Genomic DNA, 26441 nt, shown 5'->3' with positions numbered 1-26441 from the left:
ATCACCCAGGCTGATAGCACAACAACTATAGACTTCAGTGGCAGAAGATTGTTGCAGTCCCACCGGGATGAAGAGGACTAAGTAAGTAAGTACATGTAAAAGCTCATGCAATTTGTAATTTCAGTACAATTATATTGACCTACCATTTTTACTGCCAGGGTTCTGTCTCTAAGCCCCGCAATTACCAGAAAGATTACCGCTGCGCATCGTAACAGAATGTAACCTCGCGAGACTTCCGGATGGTTGTAGGAGGTTAGTTACCTGTGCAATATACAGTCTGCAAAGAGCAGGGAAAACCAACAGGGAGAGAAGAATGTTATTTCAGAACAGTCTTTAAGTATTCTTGAGTATATCTAATCTTAGGTGAGTTTTTGTATTCTTTTTTTGTATTTTCGAAGCATCAACACATCACAAAAAAACGGTATCTCCTGCTGAGTTTAGGTAATGTGAATGAAGTTGTAGACTCAACGAGAAATCGAGGTTGTGTGTGTAAAGAGTAAACCATTAACTTTGCAGTCTCTGAACAAGATCATCACAGTAATGCTGACCACTGCAACAGTTCCCACGACTACACATACTCAGGGCCGTATTAAGAAATCATAGGCCTGGTGTTCCCAATCAAGTCAGGACTGGCAGCCATTGCAAGTGTACCCATGAGTTTAATAGTCAAATTGCCAGGGTAAGAGGTTTCAAAACCTGTTGTTGTGAGCCTCTTACAGAATCGTGGAGTTGGTACTACCTGGCAGTGGGCTCTGCATCCTCACATAAAACATGATAGCCCTGGCCTGTTTCTGCATGATTATAGCCTTTTGGTTGTAAGCTGTATGATGAGATGATTACTATAACAGCCAGTCTGGTTACACAAGGCAACTTTATTGATTTATTGGGACAATGCTTGACATCTTTTCCCCCATGCTGGCGCTGCAGACGGCTATATCGGTCTGCTAATACAGGATTATTAAAGGCCCACTGCACTAATTTTGTGAATAAATATATATTTAAAAATACACTGGTTGTCCCTGCCTCCCGGCTAAAGCGACACCGTGTATTGGCTAGCTTGATAGTTAGCGACACCGTGTCCTTAGGACTAGCTGGCTAAGCTACTGTAGGACAAAGTGTGCTTCACTTCCGCCTGCTGAACATCTGCCCTCACCATCATTAACAGAACTGCAGGAAAACAGTGCCTGACAAGCAGGGGCAAAGGAGACTGTCTACAGGCGTATGGCTAGTTTGCTACCGTTGTCGCCCCCGCCCCTTCTTCTGTGGGGTTTATCGCCAGATGGCATCCAACGTTATTGTGCATTAACGCCACCTACTGTACTGGAGCGCGCCCACCTCACTCCTGTCCAAACTTCTAAATGTACCAATAGAAGTATAAAGAGAGGTTCCTGCATATGCACGTGCCATATTCAACCAGATAGCAAGTCCGACATTACAGAGTTTCCTAGTTCAGAGCATTTCGTATTATTCTATATGTAAATGCGAGACACTCCATTTAGTATGATATGTTACGTTTCATATGGTATGCATTCATTTGTGGATGTCGATCACTCATTCTGTATGATACACTACATGACAAAAAGTATGTGGACATCTGCTTGTCGAACATCTCATTCCAAAATCATGGGCATTAATATGGAGTTGGTACCACTTTGCTGATATAACAGCCTCCATTCTTCTGGGAAGGCTATCCGCTAGATGTTGGAACATTGCTGCGGGGACTTTCTTCCATTCAGCCACAAGAGCATTAGTGAGGTCGGGCACTGATGTTGGGCAATTAGGCCTGGCTCGCAGTTGGCGTTCCAATTCATCCCAAAGGGGTTCTGCAGGCCAGTCAAGTTCTTCCAAACCGATCATAACAAACCATTTCAGTATGGACCTCGCTTTGTGGATGGAGCATTGTCATGCTGATACAGGAAAGGGTCTTCCCTAAACTGTTGCCACAAAGTTGGATGCACAGAATGGTCTAGAATGTCATTGTATGCTGTAGTGTTAAGATTTCCTTTCAGTGGAACTAAGGGGCCTAGCCCGAACAATGAAAAACAGCCCCAGACCATTATACCTCCTTTCCACTGCTCCAGAGTCCAATTGTGGCGAGCTTTACACCGCACCAGCCGACACTTGGCATTGTGCATGGTGATCTTAGGCTTGTGTGTGGCTGCTCGGCCATGGAAACCCATTTCACGAAGCTCCCGACGAACATTTATTGTGCTGACGTTGCGTCCAGAGGTAGTTTGGAACTCGATGGTGAGTGTTGCAACCGAGGACAGACAATTTTCAGCACTCGGTGGTTCCGTTCTGTGAGCTTGTGTGGCCTACCAATTCACAGTTGAGCCGTTGTTGCTCCTAGATGTTTCCACTTCACAATAACAGCACTTACAGATGACCGCGGCAGCTCTAGCAGGGCAGAAATTTGACAAACTGAATTGTTGCAAAGGTGGCATCCTATGACGGTGCCACGTTGAAAGTCACTGAGCTCTTCAGTAAGGCCATTCTAGTGCAAATGTTTGTCTATGGAGATTGCATGGCTGTGTGCTCGATTTTATACACCTGTCAGCAATGGGTGTTGCTGAAATAGCCGAATCCACTCATTTGAAGGGGTGTCCACATACTATTGTATATATAGTGTTTCATCAGAGAGAGGGGTCCCAAGTCATACAGAATCTGGCCTGTTGTTGTATTTAACTTTGTTTTTCTTAAAGACAAAAATAATTGTGTCCCATCATTCTTGTTTGTAATGAGGCCTATGGGTATGTTTCATAACCAGTAGTGGTATTGGCTTTCGAAGAGGTAGTCCACAGCTTATGAAAAGCCAGGATTCTACGAGTGGGGTGGAGACTAGACTGTCTCATCCATGATCCACCCCATGTTGCAATAGCTGCTGTGGCTTACTCAATAATTGTTTCCTACAGGAGCAGCAGGACATTTGTCTGTCAGCACAAACAGCAAAAAACAAATGTCTCAGCTACTTCAGCAGAGGAACTTACATTCATCACAGGTTAGTGGCCTATTAAATTTACAGATTCATCTGTTTGGTTTCAATACTACTGACCAATATAGAACTGTTGGTTTATTTTTGTAATAAGGTGTAGGCTACTGTTGAGACTTCTAGCTCACTCAGGAAAAGAAAAAAAATATATAAATAGATAAAAGAGAAGCAAATGGGTCTGATGTGTTCAATTCTTTAAGTTTCTTAGACGCTCGGATATGTTATGTTATGTGCGCATGCACAGCTTCACTAGAGACTTAAATTATGGCACCTGGTAATCATTTCACCGCAGACAATCATCAGGAGCACACAGCCCGTTGGTATGTAACTGCGAACTACTCACAGTCTAGCATTAATGTTTAAGTCACTTATATGTTTGAGCACTGAACGTTTACCTCACTGTGTCGGTGTTAGTTGGCGGAGAGTAACTTGTAGCTCGCTGGGTGCGGTAGCTCAGCTAAACAGATGCTGTATAGCATTAGGCTATCATTATCAGCCATTTGCGTTGTGCTGATTGTTCGGAGCACTCTGCTGGTTTCTGGTGGCGGTGGTGATAGCGGTGGTTTGGTTCGGTGATCCATGGTGGAGCGCCGCATTGTGTTGCATGTGTGGGTGGGTCCTTTGGACGTGGCATGGTTCTGTGTCCTGTGGCAGCATCCGTGGCAACGGCGGAGTCGCTGTGCGCATGCTCCTCTGGCACTAGGCATTCTGGGTGATGTAGCCAATGCTGTTTTAAACCAGATTTGCCACATTTTTGATGGTGTTGTAGGCTTATTTGATTTTCATTATTTACATTATGATTATATTATTTGAATAATATTTACATTATATATTTGAGTAATATATGGTCATTATTTGTTTGTTGTAATTCAGGTTTATGACCTGTGGTCATTTGATTTAAAATAAAATTAAGGACAAAACACGAGTCATGACATTGTGTGCTTCCTGGTGAGCCTTTTCGGAGGGCTAAATACCGGAAATCCGAACAGCTACTTTGCAAGATGTGCATAGTCTCCATCAAAGAGTGGTGATTGCAGACCATTGCTCGAATAAATTGCATTGCATTCAACATTATTTTACATTTGAGATAGCCTACATAACTGTTTTGCATAAACAATGAATAGGTCCTCATTATTACAAACGGCAATCTCAAAATGTAATACAATTCCATAATTACATTTCCCCTATGACCCTAGCAATGAGAAGAGCAAAGCATGTTACAGAAGCTGTGCTGTGTGATTCTACTCATCATCCAGAAGGACACAGAAAGTAGGTTTTCAATTGAAGTCATCAAATGTCATATTATTACGCTCATGTTTTTGTCACTTTTTTCTTATTAATACCAGGCAGAAAATAACACCAACCAAACACACAATCACACCATTAAATTGTAGTCCTGGTCCTTTTAGGGTACAATAAGGCACACACATCAGCATGTTTACTATGTTTTTAACTCAGTATGTTTACTATGTTTTTAACTCAGTATGTTTACTATGTTTTTAACTCAGTATGTTTACTATGTTTTTAACTCAGTATGTTTACTATGTGTTTAACTCAGTATGTTTACTATGTTTTTAACTCAGTATGTTTGCTATGTTTTTAACTCAGTATGTTTACTATGTTTTTAACTCAATATGTTTACTATGTTTTTAACTCAGTATGTTTTGAGACATGCTGAGCATGCCCAAGTATCTGGGAATGTATTGAATATCTTACTCTAGAATAAGTGTAGGGATAGAGTCAGGGCTTTTGGCTTATTATTCTAATAACATATTCACTAAGTGGTTTCAGACTAGACTGGACCCAGATCAGTATGTGCTTTAGCCATCTCCTCTGACTATGGCTGCCCAAATGTGCATTGTGTCAAATATTGAGAAATTGGCACATTTGTTATTGCAATAACCACAATTCAATATCAATAGGATATCATAGTTCATTGGCGACCCCCCCCCCCCTTGGTTTGTGCTGTGGTGGAGACCTCTGTGGGCTATACTCGGCCTTGTCTCAGGATTGTAAGTTGGTGGTTGGGGATATCCCTCTAGTGGTGCGGGGGCTGTGCTTTGGCGGAGTGGGTGGGGTTATATCCTTCCTGTTTGGCCCTGTCCGGGGGTTTCTTCGGATGGGGCCACAGTGTCTCCGGACCGCTCCTGTCTCAGCCTCCAGTATTTATGCTGCAGTAGTTTATGTGTCGGGGGGCTGGGGTTAGTTGGTTATACCTGGAGTACTTCTCCTGTCTTATCCAGTGTCCTGTGTGAATTTAAGTATGCTCTCTCTAATTCTCTCGTTCTCTCTTTCTCTCTGAGAACCTGAGCCCTAGGACCATACGTCAGGACTACCGGGCATGATGACACCCTGCTGCCCCCAGTCCGCCTGGCCTTGCTGCTATTCCAGTTTCAACTGTTCTGCCTGCGGCTACGAAACCCCTACCTGTCCCAGACCTGCTGTTTTCAACTCTAAATGATCGGCTATGAAAAGCCAACTGAGAGACCTGAGCCCTAGGACCATACGTCGGGACTACCGGCCGTGGTGACTCCTTGCTATCCCCAGTCCGCCTGGCCTTGCTGCTATTCCAGTTTAAACTGTTCTGCCTGCGGTTATGGAACCCCTACCTGTCCCAGACCTGCTGTTTTAAACTCTAATGATCGGCTATGAAAAGCCAACTGAGATTTATTCCTGATTATTATTTGACCATGCTTGTCACTTATGAACATTTTTGAACATCTTGGCATGGTTCTGTTATAATCTCCACCCGGCACAGCCAGAAGAGGACTGGCCACCCCTCATAGCCTGGTTCCTCTCTAGGTTTCTTCCTAGGTTTTGCCTTTCTAGGGAGTTTTTCCTAGCCACCGTGCTTCTACACCTGCATTACTAGCTGTTTGGGGTTTTAGGCTGGGTTTCTGTACAGCACTTCGAGATATTAGCTGATGTAAGAAGGGCTATATAAAATAAAATTGATTGAAAATTGATTGATAAGTACAGCTAAATACAAATCATGGTCTTATCGGTGTGTTTAGGTAACATCTCTGTTTATTAGAGTTCATAAGCATCTATTCTACAGGTATCTTTTGGACAGTGTTTTTGGCTTGTGTTTTCTCTCCAGCTATACAGGTGATTGGAGGACGCAAGACTGTGGTACAGGGGGAGGGTGTGGACTTATCCTGCAGACTGATAGAGACAACCGAGGACCTCGAACAGATAACATGGCAGAAAAGTACTTTGGAAGAAACACAGAACCATAATTTTCTGCTGATTTCTCCCAATGGGGTTACTAACTTTATTGCACCAAATGGATTGAAAGGTAGAGTCCAGTTTATTGGAAACCCATCAGAAAACCTTGGATCTATTAGAATAACAGCTGTCAGACTGTTGGATGAAGGCACCTTCACATGTATCTTTAGTGTTTTCCCCAGTGGAGCATACAATACAGAGATTCCTCTGACTGTGCTTGGTAAGAACTCTTCCTTCACTCTTTGTATCACTGTTTCTACTTTTGACAGTGTAGAAAGACTGTTTGTGATAATCAATACTAGAAAGCTAAATAGTTGGAAGGTTCATTATTTAAGCAAGAGCAGAGCCCTCATCTACAGGTTTTACTTTGCCAAGGAACATCCATCTTCTCTACATTTAGAAAAAAGGGTGCCAAAGGGGTTCTTTCCAGAGGGATACGATTCGACCTATAACCTTTTTTTATCCTAAGATCTGTTTTTGGAAGAAATTGTTATTTGCTGATTCTTTGAAAGGCAAGAAGGTTTCTACATAGAAATCTTTATTGTAATTTTTTTCTTACTTTTAAATAGTGCATGAGCATTAGTGTTTATCTAATTGTTTAAACTTTAACATCAGGAGTTCCAGTAATCTGATAAATGTTTAAATATGTTTAAAACTGTACCTACAGTATATGAGAATATTTGTGCATATGATTTGTGCAATGATTCCCTTAATCATTTTACAAATACAATACTGACATAAATGATATTTTGTAATTGTATTGAGCAGGGAGTGGGAGAATAGATTGAAGTATGAGTGAACCAGCAGTGTGGATTTTTCAGTGTAACATTTCTAGTGTTGATTCAGGAGTTGGTGTTAATAACGAGAATTGAGTGTGATTGTATAATTTATTCTGAGTAGAGCAGGGATGGGCAACTTTGATGGGGTTGGGGGTAGGGTTGTGGCAGTACCAACCTTAGAATGTCTTAGAAATAAAAAAATGGGCACTTAACCCTAATTTGCTTCAGGGGTGCTGTACTACTATGGCTGACCCTGTAAAACAACACATTTCACTGCAATTATCTTGTTTATGTGGCAATAAAACATTTAAAAATATATGTTATTATTTATAGAGGGTTCTAGGCAGAACCATTTACAGGGGAATCTATCAGGAACCCATAGAGATCATATTCTAATTCCTAATTCTATGGAAGAACCTTGCATAGAGGGTTCTAGGTTCTAGGTGGTGAGCCTCTCATCAGGGTAAGCTAAAACCTGTTAAAACCGGATTTGCCCAAACCTCCAATACAGTCAATGTGTAGCTACTAATAATGTATATTGCAATTGGCCAGATAGAGAACATGGTTTATTTCAAGTTTGGTCATGTACCATGAGCATTTGGATAAGTTTCACATGACGGGCTGTGTGTGTTTTGGTTGTTTTTTTATGTATAGTTCCACATTTGGAATATATACAGCATCCCTTAACGGCATAATCACTGGGCTGTGAAGGCTTTTCAATGGAACTGCTGAAAATGAAAAACAGCTTTTGTGATGTGTGAAACCTAATACCTCAGGTGCAGGTACCGATCATCAGGGTGAGCTAAAACCTGTTAAAACCGGATTTGCCCAAACCTCCAATACAGTAAATGTGTAGCTACTAATGATGTATATTGCAATTGGCCAGATAGAAAACATGGTAGGGTTTGTTGGTCATGTAACATGAGCATTTGGATAAGTTTCACATGACAGGCTGTGTGTGTTTTGGTTGTTTTTCACATATAGTTCCACATTTATAATTACATTGTAGTTATTTAGCAGACGCACTTATCCAGTTGAGCATATCTGTCTTTTGATAATAGAAAGGAAGTTGTCCGGGCCACTTTTCTCCGTTTTAGATTACGAGGATATAATATACATGTACGCAGCAGCTTCCACACTTAAACCTCTAGATGCTGTTTTCCATTGTGCCTTTAGATTCATTACTGGTGATAATTTTAGAACTCACCATTGTGTATTGTATCAGAAAGTGGGTGGGCCTCTCTGTAAGGTCAAAATAATAGAATACAGTACACAATACTGGATAGTGCTTGAGGTTCCAAGGGTGGCTTCTGATTTAGAGAGAGACCAGCGGCTTCATCCAGCTCCACCTGAGCGCCGGAAATCGACTACTCCCTCGTCCCCATACCATTCCTCCTCCTCCGGGATGTCCTGTTTGCCCATCAGTAGGACCCACTGAAGCTCCCTGTCCTGGGCTAAAACAGTTGCAGTTGTGTCTTTAGTCCACATTCTCCACTGAATGTTTTTTTCACATGTTGTGCAGGTGGGCCAAGTTGGGTTAAGCTCTGTACTTGCAGTCCTTCATGATGGTGCCGAGGTTCTGGGCTTGGTCCGGCTCTGCCCCGTCCACCTCCATGCTGTCACCTGGCTACTGAGCTTCTAACAGATCTTATCCAGGAAGAAGCATGTCCTGTGTGTCCATCAGGAGGGCCCACAGTCTTCTACTCCATTACCTGTGCAGCTGTGGGTGACACTGTCCCATTTCACCCCCTTTCTGAAATGAGATGAAATAAAAACAAGAGTAAATATTAGGTCATACAAGGAACAATCACACTGTTACATCATCATATTGCAACTTTCAGTTGTACGTTGCTTTGAATGAAAGTGACTGCCAAATGACCTGGGGAAGGTCAAGACTGTGTGTGGGGGAGTGAGTACTTTTTTCTCTGCTCATACAGCAGCAATAAAGGCCTAGTTCACTAAGTTTGTGAGTTATTATTATAATTGTATTTAATAATTACTATCTATTTTATTTTTGTATCGGGGGTGATGCAGGACCCTCAGCACTCCTACTTTCCATGACTATGGATGCAGCACTTGTTGATTGTTTTGCATAGCAGGACAGAAATAATATACCTCATGCTGCACTGATGTTGAAAAGACAGGTCTAAGAAATCTCTTGGCAGGGGTTAGAGGATGAACCCCCCTACAGTCACAGCAAACCAAAGCAGCAAACAGTATATCTAACATCACTCCTAATATTGGTTTGACATCACTCACAATGTCAGTGGCTCTGTAAATAGCTAGCTACATAATATTGTTGTGAGCCTCTTACAGAATCCTGGAGTTGGTACTACCTGGCAGTGGGCTATGCATCCTCACATAAAACATGATAGCCTTTTGGTTGTAAGCTGTATGATGAGATATATTGAAAAAATATATTACAAAATATATACTTTTTTTATATATATATTTATTTTTCACAAAAGTAGTGCAGTGGGCCTTTAATATTCCTGTATTAGTGGACAGATATAGCAGTCTGCAGCGCCAGCATGGGGGAAAAGATGTCAAGCCATGTCCCAATAAATCAGTAAAGTTGCCTTGTATAACCAGACTGGTTGTTATCGTAATCATCTTTCTCCCCCCGACATTACATTTACATTTACATTTACGTCATTTAGCAGACGCTCTTATCTTCATGCTTGTGTGACACTATTTAATGTGGGTCAAAAGGGAAATACAAATATTATTGGAGTTTATCGCCTGCCCTCACCGGCATTAACAGAACTGCGGGAAAACAGTGCAAGACAGGCGGGGACGAAGGACACTGTCCACTGGTTGTCCCTGCCTCCCGGCTTAAGTGACACCGTGTATTAGCTAGCTTGATAGTTAGCGACACCGTGTCTTTAGGACTAGCTGGCTGAGCTACTGTAGCACAAAGTGTGCTTCACTCCTGCCTGCTGAACATCTGCACTAACCATCGTTAACAGAAATGCGTCAAAAGAGGTTCCTGCAGATGCATGTGCCATATTCAACCAGATAGCAAGTCCGACATTACAGAGTTTCCTAGTTCAGAGCATTTCGTATTATTCTGTATGTAAATGTGAGACACTCCATTTAGTATGATATATTACGTTTCATATGGTATGCATTCATTTGTGGATGTCGATCACTCATTTCTTATGATACACTACATGACAAAAAGTATGTGGACACCTGCTCGTCGAACATCTAATTCCAAAATCATGGGCATTAATATGGAGTTGGTACCACTTTGCTGCTATAACAGCCTCCATTATTCTGGGAAGGCTTTCCACTAGATGTTGGAACATTGCTGCAGGGACTTTCTTCCATTCAGCCACAAGAGCATTAGTGAGGTCCGGCACTGATGTTGGGCGATTAGGCCTGGCTCGCAGTCGGCATTCCAATTCATCCCAAAGGTGTTCGATGGGGTTGAGGTCAGGGCTCTCTGCAGGCCAGTCAAGGTCTTCCACACCGATCTCAACAAACCATTTCTGTATGGACCTCGCTTTGTGGATGTATTGTCATGCTGAAACAGGAAAGGCCTTCCCCAAACTGTTGCCACAAAGTTGGATGCACAGAATCGTCTAGAATGTCATTGTATGCTGTAGCGTTAAGATTTCCCTTCAGTGGAACTAAGGGCCTAGCCCGAACAATGAAAAACAGCCCCAGACCATTATTCCTCCTACACCAAATTTTACAGTTGGCACTATGCATTGGGGCAGGTAGCATTCTCCTGGCATCCGCCAAACCCAGATTTGTCCGTCAGACTGCCAGATGGTGAAGGGTGATTCATCACTCCAGGGAACGCGTTTCCACTGCTCCAGAGTCCAATGGCGACAAGCTTTACACCACACAAGTCGACACTTGGCATTGCGCATGGTGATCTTAGGCTTGTGTGTGGCTGCTCGGCCATTGAAACCCCCTTCATGAAGCTCCAGACGAACAGTTATTGTGCTGAAGTTGCTTCCAGAGGCAATGTGGAACTCGATAGTGAGTGTTGCAAACGAGGACAGACGATTTTCAGCACTCTGCGGTTCCGTTCTGTGAGCTTGTGTGGCCTACCACTTCACGGCTGAGCCGTTGTTGCTCCTAGATGTTTCCACAATAACAGCACTTACAGTTGACAGCGGCAGCTCCAGCAGGACAGACATTTTACAAACTGAATTGTGGCAAAGGTGGCATCCTATGACGGTGACACGTTGAAAGTCACTGAGCTCTTCAGTAAGGCCATTCTAGTGCCAATGTTTGTCTATGAGATTGCATGGCTGTGTGCTAGATTTTACACACCTGTCAGCAATGGGTGTTGCTGAAATAGCCGAATCCACTCATTTGAAGGGGTGTCCACATACTATTGTGTATATATAGTGTTTCATCAGAGAGAGGGGTCCCAAGTCATACAGAATCTGGCCTGTTGTTGTATTTAACTTTGTTTTTCTTAAAGAAAAAAATAATTGTGTCCCATCATTCTTGTTTGTAATGAGGCCTATGGGTATGTTTCATAACCAGTAGTGGTATTGGCTTTCGAAGAGGTAGTCCACAGCTTATGAAAAGCAAGGATTCTACGAGTGGGGTGGAGCCTAGACTGTCTCATCCATGATCCACCCCATGTTGCAATAGCTGCTGTGGCTTACTCAATAACTGTTTCCTACAGGAGCAGCAGGACATTTGTCTGTCAGCACAAACAGCAAAAAACAAATGTCTCAGCTACTTCAGCAGAGGAACTTACATTCATCACAGGTTAGTGGCCTATTAAATTTACAGATTCATCTGTTTGGTTTCAATACTACTGACCAATATAGAACTGTTGGTTTATTTTTGTAATAAGGTGTAGGCTACTGTTGAGACTTCTAGCTCACTCAGGAAAAGAAAAAAGAGAAGAAAAAAAATATATAAATAGATAAAAGAGAAGCAAATGGGTCTGATGTGTTCAATTAAATGGGGAACGAGTGATTTCTTTAAGTTTCTTAGATGCTCGATATGTTATGTTATGTGCGCATGCACAGCTTTACTAGAGACTTAAATTATGGCACCTGGTAATCATTTCACCGCAGACAATCATCAGGAGCACACAGCCCGTTGGTATGTAACTGCGAACTACTCAGTCTAGCATTAATGTATATGTCACTTATATGTTTGAGCACTGAACGTTTACCTCACTGTGTCGGTGTTAGTTGGCGGAGAGTAACTTGTAGCTCGCTGGGTGCGGTAGCTCAGCTAAACAGATGCTATATAGCATTAGGCTATCATTATCAGCCATTTGCGTTGTGCTGATTGTTCGGAGCACTCTGCTGGTTTCTGGTGGCGGTGGTTTGGTGGCGGTGATCCATGGTGGAGCGCCGCATTGTGTTGCGTGTGTGGGTGGGTCCTTTGGACGAGGCATGTGGTGGCATGGTTCTGTGTCCTGTGGCAGCATCCGTGGCAACGGCGGAGTCGCTGTGCGCATGCTCCTCTGGCACTAGGCATTCTGGGTGATGTAGCCAATGCTGTTTTAAACCAGATTTGCCACATTTTTTATGGTGTTGTAGGCTTATTTGATTTTCATTATTTACATTATGATTATATTATTTGAATAATATTTACATTATATATTTGAGTAATATATGGTCATTATTTGTTTGTTGTAATTCAGGTTTATGACCTGTGGTCATTTGATTTAAAATAAAATTAAGGACTAAACACGAGTCATGACATTGTGTGCTTCCTGGTGAGCCTTTTCGGAGGGCTAAATACCGGAAATCCGAACAGCTACTTTGCAAGATGTGCATAGTCTCCATCAAAGAGTGGTGATTGCAGACCATTGCTCGAATAAATTGCATTGCATTCAACATTATTTTACATTTGAGATAGCCTACATAACTGTTTTGCATAAACAATGAATAGGTCCTCATTATTACAAACGGCAATCTCAAAATGTAATACAATTCTATAATTACATTTCCCCTATGGCCCTAGCAATGAGAAGAGCAAAGCATGTTACAGAAGCTGTGCTGTGTGATTCTACTCATCATCCAGAAGGACACAGAAAGTAGGTTTTCAATTGACGTCATCAAATGTCATATTATTACGCTAATGTTTTTGTCACTTTTTTCTTATTAATACCAGGCAGAAAATAACACCCACCAAACACACAATCCCACCATTAAATTGTAGTCCTGGTCCTTTTAGGGTACAATAAGGCACACACATCAGCTCAGTATGTTTACTATGTTTTTAACTCAGTATGTTTACTATGTTTTTAACTCAGTATGTTTACTATGTTTTTAACTCAGTATGTTTACTATGTTTTTAACTCAGTATGTTTACTATGTTTTTAACTCAGTATGTTTGCTATGTTTTTAACCCAGTATGTTTACTATGTTTTTAACTCAGTATGTTTACTATGTTTTTAACTCAGTATGTTTGCTATGTTTTTAACTCAGTATGTTTACTATGTTTTTAACTCAATATGTTTACTATGTTTTTAACTCAGTATGTTTTGAGACATGCTGAGCATGCACAAGTATCTGGGAATGTATTGAATATCTTACTCTGGAATAAGTGTAGGGATAGAGTCAGGGCTTTTGGCTTATTATTCTAATAACATATTCACTAAGTAGTTTCAGACTAGACTGGACCCAGATCAGTATGTGCTTTAGCCATCTCCTCTGACTATGGCTGCCCAAATGTGCATTGTGTCAAATATTGAGAAATTGGCACATTTGTTATTGCAATAACCACAATTCAATATCAATAGGATATCATAGTTCATAAGCACAGCTAAATACAAATCATGGTCTTATCGGTGTGTTTAGGTAACATCTCTGTTTATTAGAGTTCATAACCATCTATTCTACAGGTATCTTTTGGACAGTGTTTTTGGCTTGTGTTTTCTCTTCAGGTATACAGGTGATTGGAGGACGCAGGACTGTGGTACAGGGGGAGGATGTGGACTTATCCTGCAGACTGATAGAGACAACCGAGGACCTCGAACAGATAACATGGCAGAAAAGTACTTTGGAAGAAACACAGAACCATAATTTTCTGCTGATTTCTCCCAATGGGGTTACTAACTTTATTGCACCAAATGGATTGAAAGGTAGAGTCCAGTTTATTGGAAACCCATCAGAAAACCTTGGATCTATTCGAATAACAGCTGTCAGACTGTTGGATGAAGGCACCTTCACATGTATCTTTAGTGTTTTCCCCAGTGGAGCATACAATACAGAGATTCCTCTGACTGTGCTTGGTAAGAACTCTTCCTTCACTCTTTGTATCACTGTTTCTACTTTTGACAGTGTAGAAAGACTGTTTGTGATAATCAATACTAGAAAGCTAAATAGTTGGAAGGTTCATTATTTAAGCAAGAGCAGAGCCCTCATCTACAGGTTTTACTTTGCCAAGGAACATCCATCTTCTCTACATTTAGAAAAAAGGGTGCCAAAGGGGTTCTTTCCAGAGGGATACGATTCGACCTATAACCTTTTTTTATCCTAAGATCTGTTTTTGGAAGAAATTGTTATTTGCTGATTCTTTGAAAGGCAAGAAGGTTTCTACATAGAAATCTTTATTGTAATTTTTTTCTTACTTTTAAATAGTGCATGAGCATTAGTGTTTATCTAATTGTTTAAACTTTAACATCAGGAGTTCCAGTAATCTGATAAATGTTTAAATATGTTTAAAACTGTACCTACAGTATATGAGAATATTTGTGCATATGATTTGTGCAATGATTCCCTTAATCATTTTACAAATACAATACTGACATAAATGATATTTTGTAATTGTATTGAGCAGGGAGTGGGAGAATAGATTGAAGTATGAGTGAACCAGCAGTGTGGATTTTTCAGTGTAACATTTCTAGTGTTGATTCAGGAGTTGGTGTTAATAACGAGAATTGAGTGTGATTGTATAATTTATTCTGAGTAGAGCAGGGATGGGCAACTTTGATGGGGTTGGGGGTAGGGTTGTGGCAGTACCAACCTTAGAATGTCTTAGAAATAAAAAAATGGGCACTTAACCCTAATTTGCTTCAGGGGTGCTGTACTACTATGGCTGACCCTGTAAAACAACACATTTCACTGCAATTATCTTGTTTATGTGGCAATAAAACATTTAAAAATATATGTTATTATTTATAGAGGGTTCTAGGCAGAACCATTTACAGGGGAATCTATCAGGAACCCATAGAGATCATATTCTAATTCCTAATTCTATGGAAGAACCTTGCATAGAGGGTTCTAGGTTCTAGGTGGTGAGCCTCTCATCAGGGTGAGCTAAAACCTGTTAAAACCGGATTTGCCCAAACCTCCAATACAGTCAATGTGTAGCTACTAATAATGTATATTGCAATTGGCCAGATAGAGAACATGGTTTATTTCAAGTTTGGTCATGTACCATGAGCATTTGGATAAGTTTCACATGACGGGCTGTGTGTGTTTTGGTTGTTTTTTTATGTATAGTTCCACATTTGGAATATATACAGCATCCCTTAACGGCATAATCACTGGGCTGTGAAGGCTTTTCAATGGAACTGCTGAAAATGAAAAACAGCTTTTGTGATGTGTGAAACCTAATACCTCAGGTGCAGGTACCGATCATCAGGGTGAGCTAAAACCTGTTAAAACCGGATTTGCCCAAACCTCCAATACAGTAAATGTGTAGCTACTAATGATGTATATTGCAATTGGCCAGATAGAAAACATGGTAGGGTTTGTTGGTCATGTAACATGAGCATTTGGATAAGTTTCACATGACAGGCTGTGTGTGTTTTGGTTGTTTTTCACATATAGTTCCACATTTATAATTACATTGTAGTTATTTAGCAGACGCACTTATCCAGAACGACTTACAGTTAGTGAGTGCATACATTTTTATACTGGTCCCCCGTGGGAATCAAACCCACAACCCTGGCGTTGCAAGTGCCATGCTCTACCAACTGAGCTACATGGGAAACAAAATAATGAGTGACTTGTTCATGTTTTCTGTTCTCTGTTTGTTTGTTTTCTGGTCGTAGTTCCTCCAGTAGTGAGTGTGACAGTTGATGTTCCTCCTGTCATTGGGGAGAATGAGGTTGTCTTGGCAACCTGTGTGGCTGCTGGTGCCAAGCCACAGGCAGAAGTGAAGTGGATTTCAGGTACATTCGGCAGTTTGTTGAGGACAATGACAAACTCCACCCAGCACGCCAATGGAACTACCACAGTACTCAGCCACCTGCTCGGGGTGCCAACCAGAGCAGCCAATCAGCAGCAGGTCCAGTGTGTGGTCAACCAGTCTGCCCTGGCAACAGAAAGGAGCTACAACTACACCATAAACATCCATTGTAATTGTCTTCTACTACCACTGTCCTACACTATAAACAGACACTGTAAATATATTCTACTACTACTGTCCTACACTATAGACAGACACTGTAAATATATTATACTACCACTGTCCTACACTATAGACAGACACTGTAAATATATTCTAATACTACTGTCCTACACAATAGACATCCACTGTAAATATATTCTACTACTACTGTCCTACACTATAGACAGACACTGTAAATATATTATACTACCACTGTCCTACACTATAGACAGACACTGTAAATATATTCTACTACTACTGTCCTACACTATAGACATCCACTGTAAATATATTCTACTACTACTGTCCTACACTATAGACAGACACTGTAAATACATTCTACTACTACTGTCCTACACTATAGACAGACACTGTAAATATATACTAAACTACCACTGTCCTACACTATAGACAGACACTGTAAGTATATACTCCACTACTACTGTCCTACACTGTCGGTATCCACTGTAAATGTAAATTCCACTATCACTGTCACAGACCATAGACATCCACTGTAAGTATAGACTCTCACTGGCTATAGCCTAGTAGTCCCTCTAAACAGTCCCTGTCTGTCTATACACTCTTAGATAATAACGTGCTATCCTGGAACCAAATATGTTTTTTCGGCTGTCCCCATAGGAGAACCCTTTGAATAACACCTATTAGTTCCACCTTTTATTAACACCTATTAGTTCCACCCTTTGTAGCGCTTTTTGGTCAAGGGCGATGCAATTGCCATACCAGGCGGTGATGCACTCAGAAAATATGTTTTCGATGGTGCAGCTGTATAATTCTTTGAGGATCTGAAGACCCATTCTCTACAGGGCTGTGTGGGTGAGTGTGGACCATGTTAAGTCCTTACTGATGTGGACACCAAATAACTTAAAGGTCTCGACCCGCTCCACAACAGCCCCGTCAATGTGGATGGAGGCGTGCTCTCCCCTCTTTCTCCCATAGTCCACGATCAGCACCTTGGTCTAATTGATGTTGAGGGAGATGTTGTCCTGGCTCCACACTGCTAAGTCACTGACTTCCTAGCTCTCTCTCTCTCTCTCTCTCTCTCTCTCTCTCTCTCTCTCTCTCTCTCTCTCTCTCTCTCTCTCTCTCTCTCTCTCTCTCTCTCTCTCTCTCTCTCTCTCTCTCTCTCTCTCTCTCTCATATAGATCCACCTCAGTCAGTGACCATCACCCTTAGTGAGGCCTCTAAAGCCACAGTCTTACTATGTCTAGCAGACGGCAACCCACAACCCAACTACACCTGGAGCAGGTACTCACTCATATGTAAACTAGTTCAATCCAGTTTAAATGTAAATGTTAGGTAAACTTGTTAAGACGTGATATCTAAATTAGCTTGAAGCTTCAGTTTGTTCATGTCTAAAGGACAGTTTTTGAATTTTGCTGGCAGTCAAATCATGCATTTGTCTTTCACACACACACACACGCGCGCGCACACACGCGAACAAACACACACACACAAAGTATTGCGCATCTAACCATGTGGGGACATACAATTCAGTCACATTCAAGATCCTATCTTCCCTAACCCTAAACCTAACATTAACCCGTACCCTTACCCTAACCCTAACATTAACCAAAAAAACTAACCCTAAACCTAACCCAAGCTCCTAACACTAACACTAAAACTAACCCAATCCCCTAACCCTAAACCTAATTCTAACCCTAACACTAATTCTAACCTTAACCCTAAACCCACTAGAAATAGCATTTGACCTTGTGGGGACCAACACAGGTATAGTTAAACATGTCCACACACACACACACACACACACACACACACACAGACACACACATACACAGTCACACACTCAGCCCCTCTTCTCCTCTCTCTCTCTTCCAGAGTGGTCCAGCCATGGCCTGTGTCTTCAGTGAGAGCAGAGGGAGACATACTGCACCTCCTCAGTCTCAGCTCTGAGCTGAATGGTCTCTATATCTGTGAGGCCTCCAACCCCTACGGACGAGCAACTGGCTCCCTCTATGTACACACATCCTCTGGTGAGAAGCACCTGAGAGAGACACACACACACACACACACACACACACACACAGTATTCATACTGGTTGCTTATACTGTTTTATAAGTGGCATATAATTGTTATGCGATTGGTTGATTGCTTGCTTGCTTGATTGAGTACTTTACTGAATACTTTATTGTCCCGTAGGGAAATTTGTCTGGCAACAATACAGGCATTACTGGCATACACATAAAACACATATATGAGGTTATGAGAAATGTGATGTAGCATGGATAACAATGTTGAGGCAGATGCTCACTTATCTTTCACTGCATGTGTTAGTATCAGACTTATGTCCTCATTCCCCTTTCTACAGGAAGGTACTGTATAACCACTAACTAAGATGGTCATGATACACACTTATCTCTTACTGCATATGTACATGTCTTATTACCTAGTATTATCTCTTTGCTTTCTGCAGGAAAGTGTTTGCATCAGAGCCATGCTGCTTGTTAGGTCAACACAATTATATGTAATTGTAAATACAGACTGTTTCCTATATTAACTGTATCCCCTCTCTCCTCATAGAGACCTCTGCTGCCTGTTGGTTTCTACTCATTGTCATTCTATGTCTGATTGTTACTGCAGCTGCACTCGTATGGTACAGGAGGAAATACGGACAGTGTCCTTGGTAATATCAACTACTGTAATATTATGAACATCATTTTGCATTATGAAAACATTTCATTTTCACTTGATGATTGGCTCAAATTCATATGATATTTTTTTCTGGACGATATCCAAGGAATTCAATCATGGCCAATCACCAGTTCCAGGCACCCCCACAGGTATGTGACTAGTTAAAGTCCACCATTGTTGCGTGATTACCCTATCACATCAGCCACTTTTTGCTATGTAATAGTACTGTTATAATGTCTGATGACAAGGTTGAGGAAGATGAACCTGGGACGTCTGGGTTCTAACACTCCAAACCAGGAAGGCGGATCAGGAAGAAGTATCGTGATGTAAGGAACACACATTATGATTTTTTTTAAAAATATTTTTAAATATTACAAAAAATATATTTTGTTGGAGCTATTGTCTATTCATGAGGTATATTTATTGTTCTATTTTAAAGAAATCGCCGGACAGGCTGAGAGCGGATGCCAGAAGAATCTCAGACATGCAATGGGTGTGGGAAGATTTCCAGTCCACACATTCTCCATTGTTCTAACCATTTGCAAAGAAGAGGCACATTCTCCAACCATCTAATGAACAGAGACCCTAGCAGTATTCACTGTGACATTAGAAACCTCGGCTCGGCCCCTCCTCCACCACAGCTTCTCTCGTGGACTGCCTTGTCATGGTGGAGGGGCTTTGTTTCTTCAGCGGGAACAACAACTCTCCTGTATGTACAGTGGGGGAAAAAAGTATTTAGTCAGCCACCAATTGTGCAAGTTCTCCCACTTAAAAAGATGAGAGGCCTTCAATTTTCATCATAGGTACACGTCAACTATGACAGACAAATTGAGAAAAAAAATCCAGAAAATCACATTGTAGGATTTTTAATGAATTTATTTGCAAATTATGGTGGAAAATAAGTACTTGGTCACCTACAAACAAGCAAGATTTCTGTCTCTCACAGACCTGTAACTTCTTCTTTAAGAGGCTCCTCTGTCCTCCACTCGTTACCTGTATTAATGGCACCTGTTTGAACTTGTTATCAGTATAAAAGACACCTGTCCACAACCTCAAACAGTCACATTCCAAACTCCACTATGGCCAAGACCAAAGAGCTGTCAAAGGACACCAGAAACAAAATTGTAGAACTGCACCAGGCTGGGAAGACTGAATCTGCAATAGGTAAGCAGCTTGGTTTGAAGAAATCAACTGTGGGAGCAATTATTAGGAAAGGAAGACATACAAGACCACTGATAATCTCCCTCGATCTGGGACTCCACGCAAGATCTCACCCCGTGGGGTCAAAATGATCACAAGAACGGTGAGGAAAAATCCCAGAACCACACGGGGGGACCTAGTGAATGACCTGCAGAAAGCTGGGACCAAAGTAACAAAGCCTACCATCAGTAACACACTACGCCGCCAGGGACTCAAATCCTGCAGTGCCAGACATGTCCCCCTGCTTAAGCCAGTACATGTCCAGGCCCGTCTGAAGTTTGCTAGAGTGCATTTGGATGATCCAGAAGAGGATTGGGAGAATATCATATGGTCAGATGAAACCAAAATATAACTTTTTGGTAAAAACTCAACTCGTCGTGTTTGGAGGACAAAGAATGCTGAGTTGCATCCAAAGAACACCATACCTACTGTGAAGCATGGGGGTGGAAACATCATGCTTTGGGGCTGTTTTTCTGCAAAGGGACCAGGACGACTGATCCGTGTAAAGGAAAGAATGAATGGGGCCATGTATCGTGAGATTTTGAGTGAAAACCTCCTTCCATCAGCAAGGGCATTGAAGATGAAACGTGGCTGGGTCTTTCAGCATGACAATGATCCCAAACACACTGCCCGGGCAATGAAGGAGTGGCTTCGTAAGAAGCATTTCAAGGTCCTGGAGTGGCCTAGCCAGTCTCCAGATCTCAACCCCATAGAAAATCTTTGGAGGGAGTTGAAAGTCCGTGTTGCCCAGCAACAGCCCCAAAACATCACTGCTCTAGAGGAGATCTGCATGGAGGAATGGGCCAAAATACCAGCAACAGTGTGTGAAAACCTTGTGAAGACTTACAGAAAACGTTTGACCTGTGTCATTGCCAACAAAGGGTATATAACAAAGTATTGAGAAACTTTTGTTATTGACCAAATACTTATTTTCCACCATAATTTGCAAATAAATTCATTAAAAATCCTACAATGTGATCTTCTGGGAAAAAAAATCTAATTTTGTCTGTCATAGTTGACGTGTACCTATGATGAAAATTACAGGCCTCTCTCATCTTTTTAAGTGGGAGAACTTGCACAATTGGTGGCTGACTAAATACTTTTTTCCCCCACTGTATGTATGTATGTATGTATGTATGTATGTATGTATGTATGTATGTATGTATGGTGTATGTAGAAGCCATCTAAAGGGAGGCCAGGTATAATCTAAATAATATGTGTCTTGTCAGTAATGACTAGCAAAACCCTGGCTGTTGGTGTTACTTGTAGCTGCTCCAAAATGCATTCCTTCATATTATGCAGCCTAATGCAGTCTTGGTACAGGCAGCAGTTATAAGAGGAACCAGGAAATCAAGGGTGTGGCTAGTGATCCACTGGGAACAGAAGCTTCACTAACAGCTGCCTTATGATCTAAGCATAGGGCTGTTATAGTGATGATATTACCGCCACACCGGCGGTCACAAATCATGAAGGCAGTCAAATTCCACTTGACTGTTTAGTCACGGTAATTAGGCTTCTCCAAGCTCTGATGCTGCTGATGGTAGCTTACCAAACTTGCTAATTGCCTGGTAAGCAGCACTCTATTGTCCCTCTAATCACTCTGGCATCAATGCAAATGTAATCTAAAATGCAATCAAACACTTAATGATAGCTCATGAGCTCATGTCGCACAACATTTCAATAGTCTATTCAATTGTGTGAGAAAACAGAGTGATGACCTCCATTAAAAAGAGGAGGATCCCATCAGATTTCTATAGGCTAGACCTACTATATTTATTTCTCAACTTTCCTAATATTAAGTAGATTGCTTCTCTTTACAGCAGGAGTATATGTAAAGACAAGATTAAATCAGGAATAGTCTGTTTGGTGACAATATTAGCCTATCACTTGTGAATTATATATTATCACTTGTGAATTATGCCCAGTGTAAGGCAAGAAACAATGCATATCTTTTTTTGCGACTTTTTCAAATCATAGTCCCACAAATCATGTAGCCTAGCACATAGGCCTATATGTTTTGATAGGGTTTGTATCACAACTAAAGTGGCCAAATAACTTCTTAAAATTAAGCACATTAATCAGCTTTTATAATAGGTGTAGAGCCTAACTGGCATACATAGGCAGCGCAGAGTTTGAAGTTTGGAGAAGATAATTTTCACCATAAAAATGCATCTTTATAATAAAAGCAATACATGCATAACCGCATTTGCGGTCACTTTTGATAATGGTATTTTCCCGCTAATGGAACATTTGCGCTTATAGCCTTCTGCTGTGTGCTCATTGCTTCGCTGATAATGTGAAGAAATAGCCTAATAATTTATAAACATTTTAAGGTAAACGTTCTGATCTGTTACCACAGCCTCATTGCGTAAAAAGTTGTTTTGATGCTAGTGGTTGTATTACTTTGGCCTCTATCGCATCCCACAAATGTCCCAGAATATGTTTGGAATATTTATTTCTCACACAGAAAAAAATATGTAAACTGTTGTGCTATGGGGGATAGTACAGTCGTGGTCAAACGTTTTAAGAATGACACAAGTATTGGTCTTCACAAAGTTCGCTGCTTCAGTGTTATGAGATATTTTTGTCAGATGTTACTATGGTATACTGAAGTATAATTACAAGCAAGTGTCAAAGGCTTTTATTGACAATTACATTAAGTTTATGCAAAGAGTCAATATTTGCAGTGTTGACCCTTCTTTTTCAAGACCTCTGTAATCTGCCCTGGCATGCTGTCAATTAACTTCTGGGCCACATCCTGACTGATGGAGGCCCATTTTTGCATAATCAATGCTTGGAGTCCCCGAGCCACTTAGTTATCACATTTGCCTTATGGCAAGGTGCTCCATCATGCTGGAAAAGGAATTGTTCGTCACCAAACTGTTCTTGGATGGTTGGGAGAAGTTGCTCTCGAAGTTACCATTCTTTATTCATGGCTGTGTTCTTAGGCAAAATTGTGAGTGAGCCCATTCCCTTGGCTGAGAAGCAACCCCACACATGAATGGTCTCAGGACGCTTTACTGTTGGCATGACACAGGACTGATGGTAGCGCTCACCTTGTCTTCTCCGGACAAGGTATTTTCCGGATGCCCCAAACAATCGGAAAGGGGATTCATCAGAGAAAATTACTTTACCACAGTCCTCAGCAGTCCAATCCCTCTACCTTTTGCAGAATATCAGTCTGTCCCTGATGTTTTTCCTGGAGAGAAGTGGCTTCTTTGCTGCCCTTCTTGACACCAGGCCATCCTCCAAAAGTCATTGCCTCACTGTGCGTGCAGATGCATTCACATATGCCTGCTGCCATTCCTGAGCAAGCTCTGCACTGGTGGTGCCCCGATCCCGCAGCAGAATCAACTTTAGGAGACTGTCCTGGCACTTGCTGGACTTTCTTGGGCGCCCTGATGCCTTCTTCACAACAATTGAACCTCTCTCCTTGAAGTTCTTGATGATCTGATAAATGGTTAATTTAGGTGCAATCTTACTAGCAGCAATATCCTTGCCTGTGAAGCCCTTTTTGTGCAAAGCAATGATGACGGCATGTGTTTCCTTGCAGGTAACCATGATTAACAGAGGAAGAACAATGATTTCAAGCACCACCCTCCTTTTGAAGCTTACATTATGTTATTCTAACTCAATCAGCATGACAAAGTGATCTCCAGCTTTGTCTTCGTCAACACTCTCACCTGTGTTAACGAGAGAATCACTGACATGATGGCAGCTGGTCCTTTTGTGGCAGGGCTGAAATGCAGTGGAAATATTTGGGGGGGGGGTTAAGTTAATTTTCATGGCGAAGAGGGACTTTGCAATGAATTGCAATTCATCTGATCACTCTTCATGACATTCAGGAGGATATCATCAAAACTGAGGCAGCAGACTTTGTGAAAATTAGTATTTGTGTCATTCTCAAAACGTTTGACCATGACTGTAGAATGACATAGGCTAGTGCTTTTACTGTTCATTAGGCCTACTCATCTTGTTGGCTGACGAAAAGTACATGTGGACAGTTCTTCCAATATCTTCAATATGCGCCTCAGAATTGGATAAGGATGCGCACAGTTGCGTCCCCGATGTGTCTGTCTTCACTTGTAGCTTGTGAGAAAGACCCGATTACGTGACGGGCATTGGCTAATAAGAATTGAGCTATTTGAGAGAGCCATGTGAGTGAGAGGCGCTTCGGAGCACGCAGCATGCAGGGAGAAGGGAATTACAATTATTATATTCAGCCTAAGGGCACAAAGGCCACTGGCTGCAAAAGGCATGGATTTTTTTAGGGGGCATTACGGCCACACAAAGGGGATGCCGCTGGGAAATTTGAAGCATTATCAAGTGCTTGTCAAAATGTCAATGAGAGACAGATGAAGTGTGTACAGCCTGCACAAAAAACTAAGCAGAGCTCATGCCTTTCATGCGACTTTAAAAAAAATCTTCATTAGAGTCACATCATGCAGTCTTAGAATGAATTAAAAATCATAACATATAGCCCAACGTTTGTATCACAATGAAATGTACATAGATAACTCTAAATTAAGCATATAGGAGGACCTGTTTCTTTGTTAACTGCTCAACACAGAATAGCAACATGTGCACACTCCCTCAAATCGTTTGGAGAAAATATCCTTTCTATTTTATTCAGGTTTGTTCAATTTTATTCTTCATACTATAAAATACTATAAAATATTACCATGAAATTCTAAGCAAGTCTGCTAAATGAACTAGTGTAGCCCATAGCCATATGGCATAGCCAGATCAGGACCTAACATTAGGACAACTCAGAGTATGCTATTCTCTTCTTCTGTAATAGACTACATTTTCTACATATCATGTTTCTTTAGACCTGTCTAAAATAAATAATGTATTTATTGTGAAGGTGTAGGCTATATTACATGGATTTATTTGACTTTTTAAAATGTAGATGTTCCAAAGGTCTGCATCAGTGTCTTGTAGGCTATGTGTATTAGCCAGGAGATGCTAAATGTGTTTATGTTAATTCACGGTCAATTACTGTCAATAACCGTGAGACCGGCAGTTATTTGCTTGACAATCACCGGCTGATGACTGCCACAGCCCTATCCACGCATTAACCCTATCCCTGATTAACCCTATGATATTTGTTGTTTTAGCCTAGCATTAGTGTAGCATTGCATTTTTGTCCACCAGTAGTTACTGTAGGTAGTTAGTAGTTAGAATGCAGGTATTTTCACTACATTATGAGTTACAAAGCAGGTCTAGTTACAATGTTAATCTTTTCACTAAATTAATAGTTAGAATGCAGGTTAGAAAGAGACTATTATGTCATGCCATGTTCAACGTTTACTCAAGGCCCTGCTTTGGTTAGTGCACTGTAAAGTCCTTGTATTGATGAACCTGTGCCCCCGCACATTGACTCTGTACTGGTACCCCCTGTATATAGCATCGCTACTGTTATTTTACTGCTGCTCTTTAATTGTTTGTTATTTAATTTTTTACTTCACTTATTTTTCTTAAAACTGCATTATTGGTTAAGGGCTTGTAAGTAAGGATTTCACTGTAAGGTCTAAACCGGTTGTATTTGGCGCATGTGACGAATAAAATTAGATCTGTTTTGATTTCAGCCTTGGAACTAGAAACACAGGGACAAGCTGTTTCCTGTGGGGTCTTTGTGGCTGTGCTCTGTCTGCTTGATAGATGATATGGGAGTGGCTCTTATAGACCACATGGGGGTTCAAGGCAGATTCATTCCCTCCAGAACCATCAACTGTGTTAGCCTCAATTTCCTCCCAACACCATCTTCCAAAATACATGAAATCTTATCAAGTTAAAACATTCCTAAAGATTAACCTAGTATGCACACCTGCCTTTTTATCAACAAGAAGAGACAGGTGTGTGGGTTTAGGGGTGGTAGTGGTTGGTGTGTGTGTACAGTACTAGTCCGTACATTTCTTTGTGTTGGTTTTATTCACACATGCTGATTGGTTGGATGCTTATTAAACCTATACTATACTGAGTGGGGCATGCATTTCGTTCTTCAGTGAAATGAAAAATAATTCAATATCTGTGGTGACCAGGCGCTGTAGTGAACAGTAGCTGTTAGACCACTCTAGGGGAAGGAAGTCAGGGAAAACCCCAGTTTTGTTGCAATCCCCAAACTTGCATCAGAGAACGTCTGTTAGACGATTAGCAGTTGTTTCCTTCCTGAGAATATATTTTTTTAACAACACTTTAGTTTCAGTGCTTTTGATCATACTGTAAACTGTTAAATATC

At 41.2% G+C, this 26441-nt stretch overlaps 2 protein-coding genes across 4 annotated transcripts; both read left to right on the top strand.

The window, feature by feature from the left end:
- Nucleotides 1-277: 277 nt before the first annotated feature.
- LOC311144175 (uncharacterized protein) lies at nt 278-7312 on the top strand. The gene is made up of 4 exons (XM_084180182.1): nt 278-363; nt 2913-2998; nt 4186-4258; nt 6090-7312. The coding sequence occupies exons 3-4, from the start codon at nt 4204-4206 to the stop codon at nt 6683-6685; spliced, it is 651 nt and encodes a 216-aa protein (XP_084036308.1). The 5' UTR covers nt 278-363; nt 2913-2998; nt 4186-4203; the 3' UTR covers nt 6686-7312.
- LOC311144173 (nectin-3-like) lies at nt 6394-26441 on the top strand. Of its 3 annotated transcripts, XM_084180180.1 has the most exons (11): nt 6394-6437; nt 11651-11736; nt 12952-13024; nt 13877-14224; nt 15992-16297; nt 17493-17595; nt 18187-18341; nt 18890-18992; nt 19107-19149; nt 19249-19326; nt 19440-26441. In XM_084180180.1, exons 3-10 carry the CDS (start codon nt 12970-12972, stop codon nt 19282-19284), a joined length of 1149 nt encoding a protein of 382 aa, XP_084036306.1. In that variant the 5' UTR covers nt 6394-6437; nt 11651-11736; nt 12952-12969; the 3' UTR covers nt 19285-19326; nt 19440-26441. The 3 variants fall into 3 exon arrangements, with proteins under 3 accessions (XP_084036306.1, XP_084036305.1, XP_084036307.1); XM_084180179.1 differs by lacking the exon at nt 6394-6437 and having other exon boundaries at nt 11617-11736; XM_084180181.1 differs by lacking the exon at nt 6394-6437 and having other exon boundaries at nt 11617-11736; nt 19454-19735.

The sequence above is a fragment of the Coregonus lavaretus genome, assembly GCF_964263955.1.
Source record: "Coregonus lavaretus genome assembly, chromosome: 16".
In the NCBI taxonomy this organism is placed as follows: Eukaryota; Metazoa; Chordata; class Actinopteri; order Salmoniformes; family Salmonidae; genus Coregonus; species Coregonus lavaretus.
Note: the sequence above shows the minus strand (reverse complement) of the source record. Positions and strands in the feature narration are given on the sequence as shown.

Excerpts from the sequence above, each read along its gene's own strand:
- LOC311144175 (XM_084180182.1), top strand. The coding sequence starts at position 4,204 with ATGTTACAGAAGCTGTGCTGTGTGATTCTACTCATCATCCAGAAGGAC. Across the intron at positions 4,259-6,089 it reads CATCCAGAAGGACACAGAAA|CTATACAGGTGATTGGAGGA; the intron begins GTAGGTTTTCAA and ends TTTTCTCTCCAG.
- LOC311144173 (XM_084180180.1), top strand. The coding sequence starts at position 12,970 with ATGTTACAGAAGCTGTGCTGTGTGATTCTACTCATCATCCAGAAGGAC. Across the intron at positions 13,025-13,876 it reads CATCCAGAAGGACACAGAAA|GTATACAGGTGATTGGAGGA; the intron begins GTAGGTTTTCAA and ends TTTTCTCTTCAG. Across the intron at positions 19,150-19,248 it reads AGTTCCAGGCACCCCCACAG|GTTGAGGAAGATGAACCTGG; the intron begins GTATGTGACTAG and ends TCTGATGACAAG.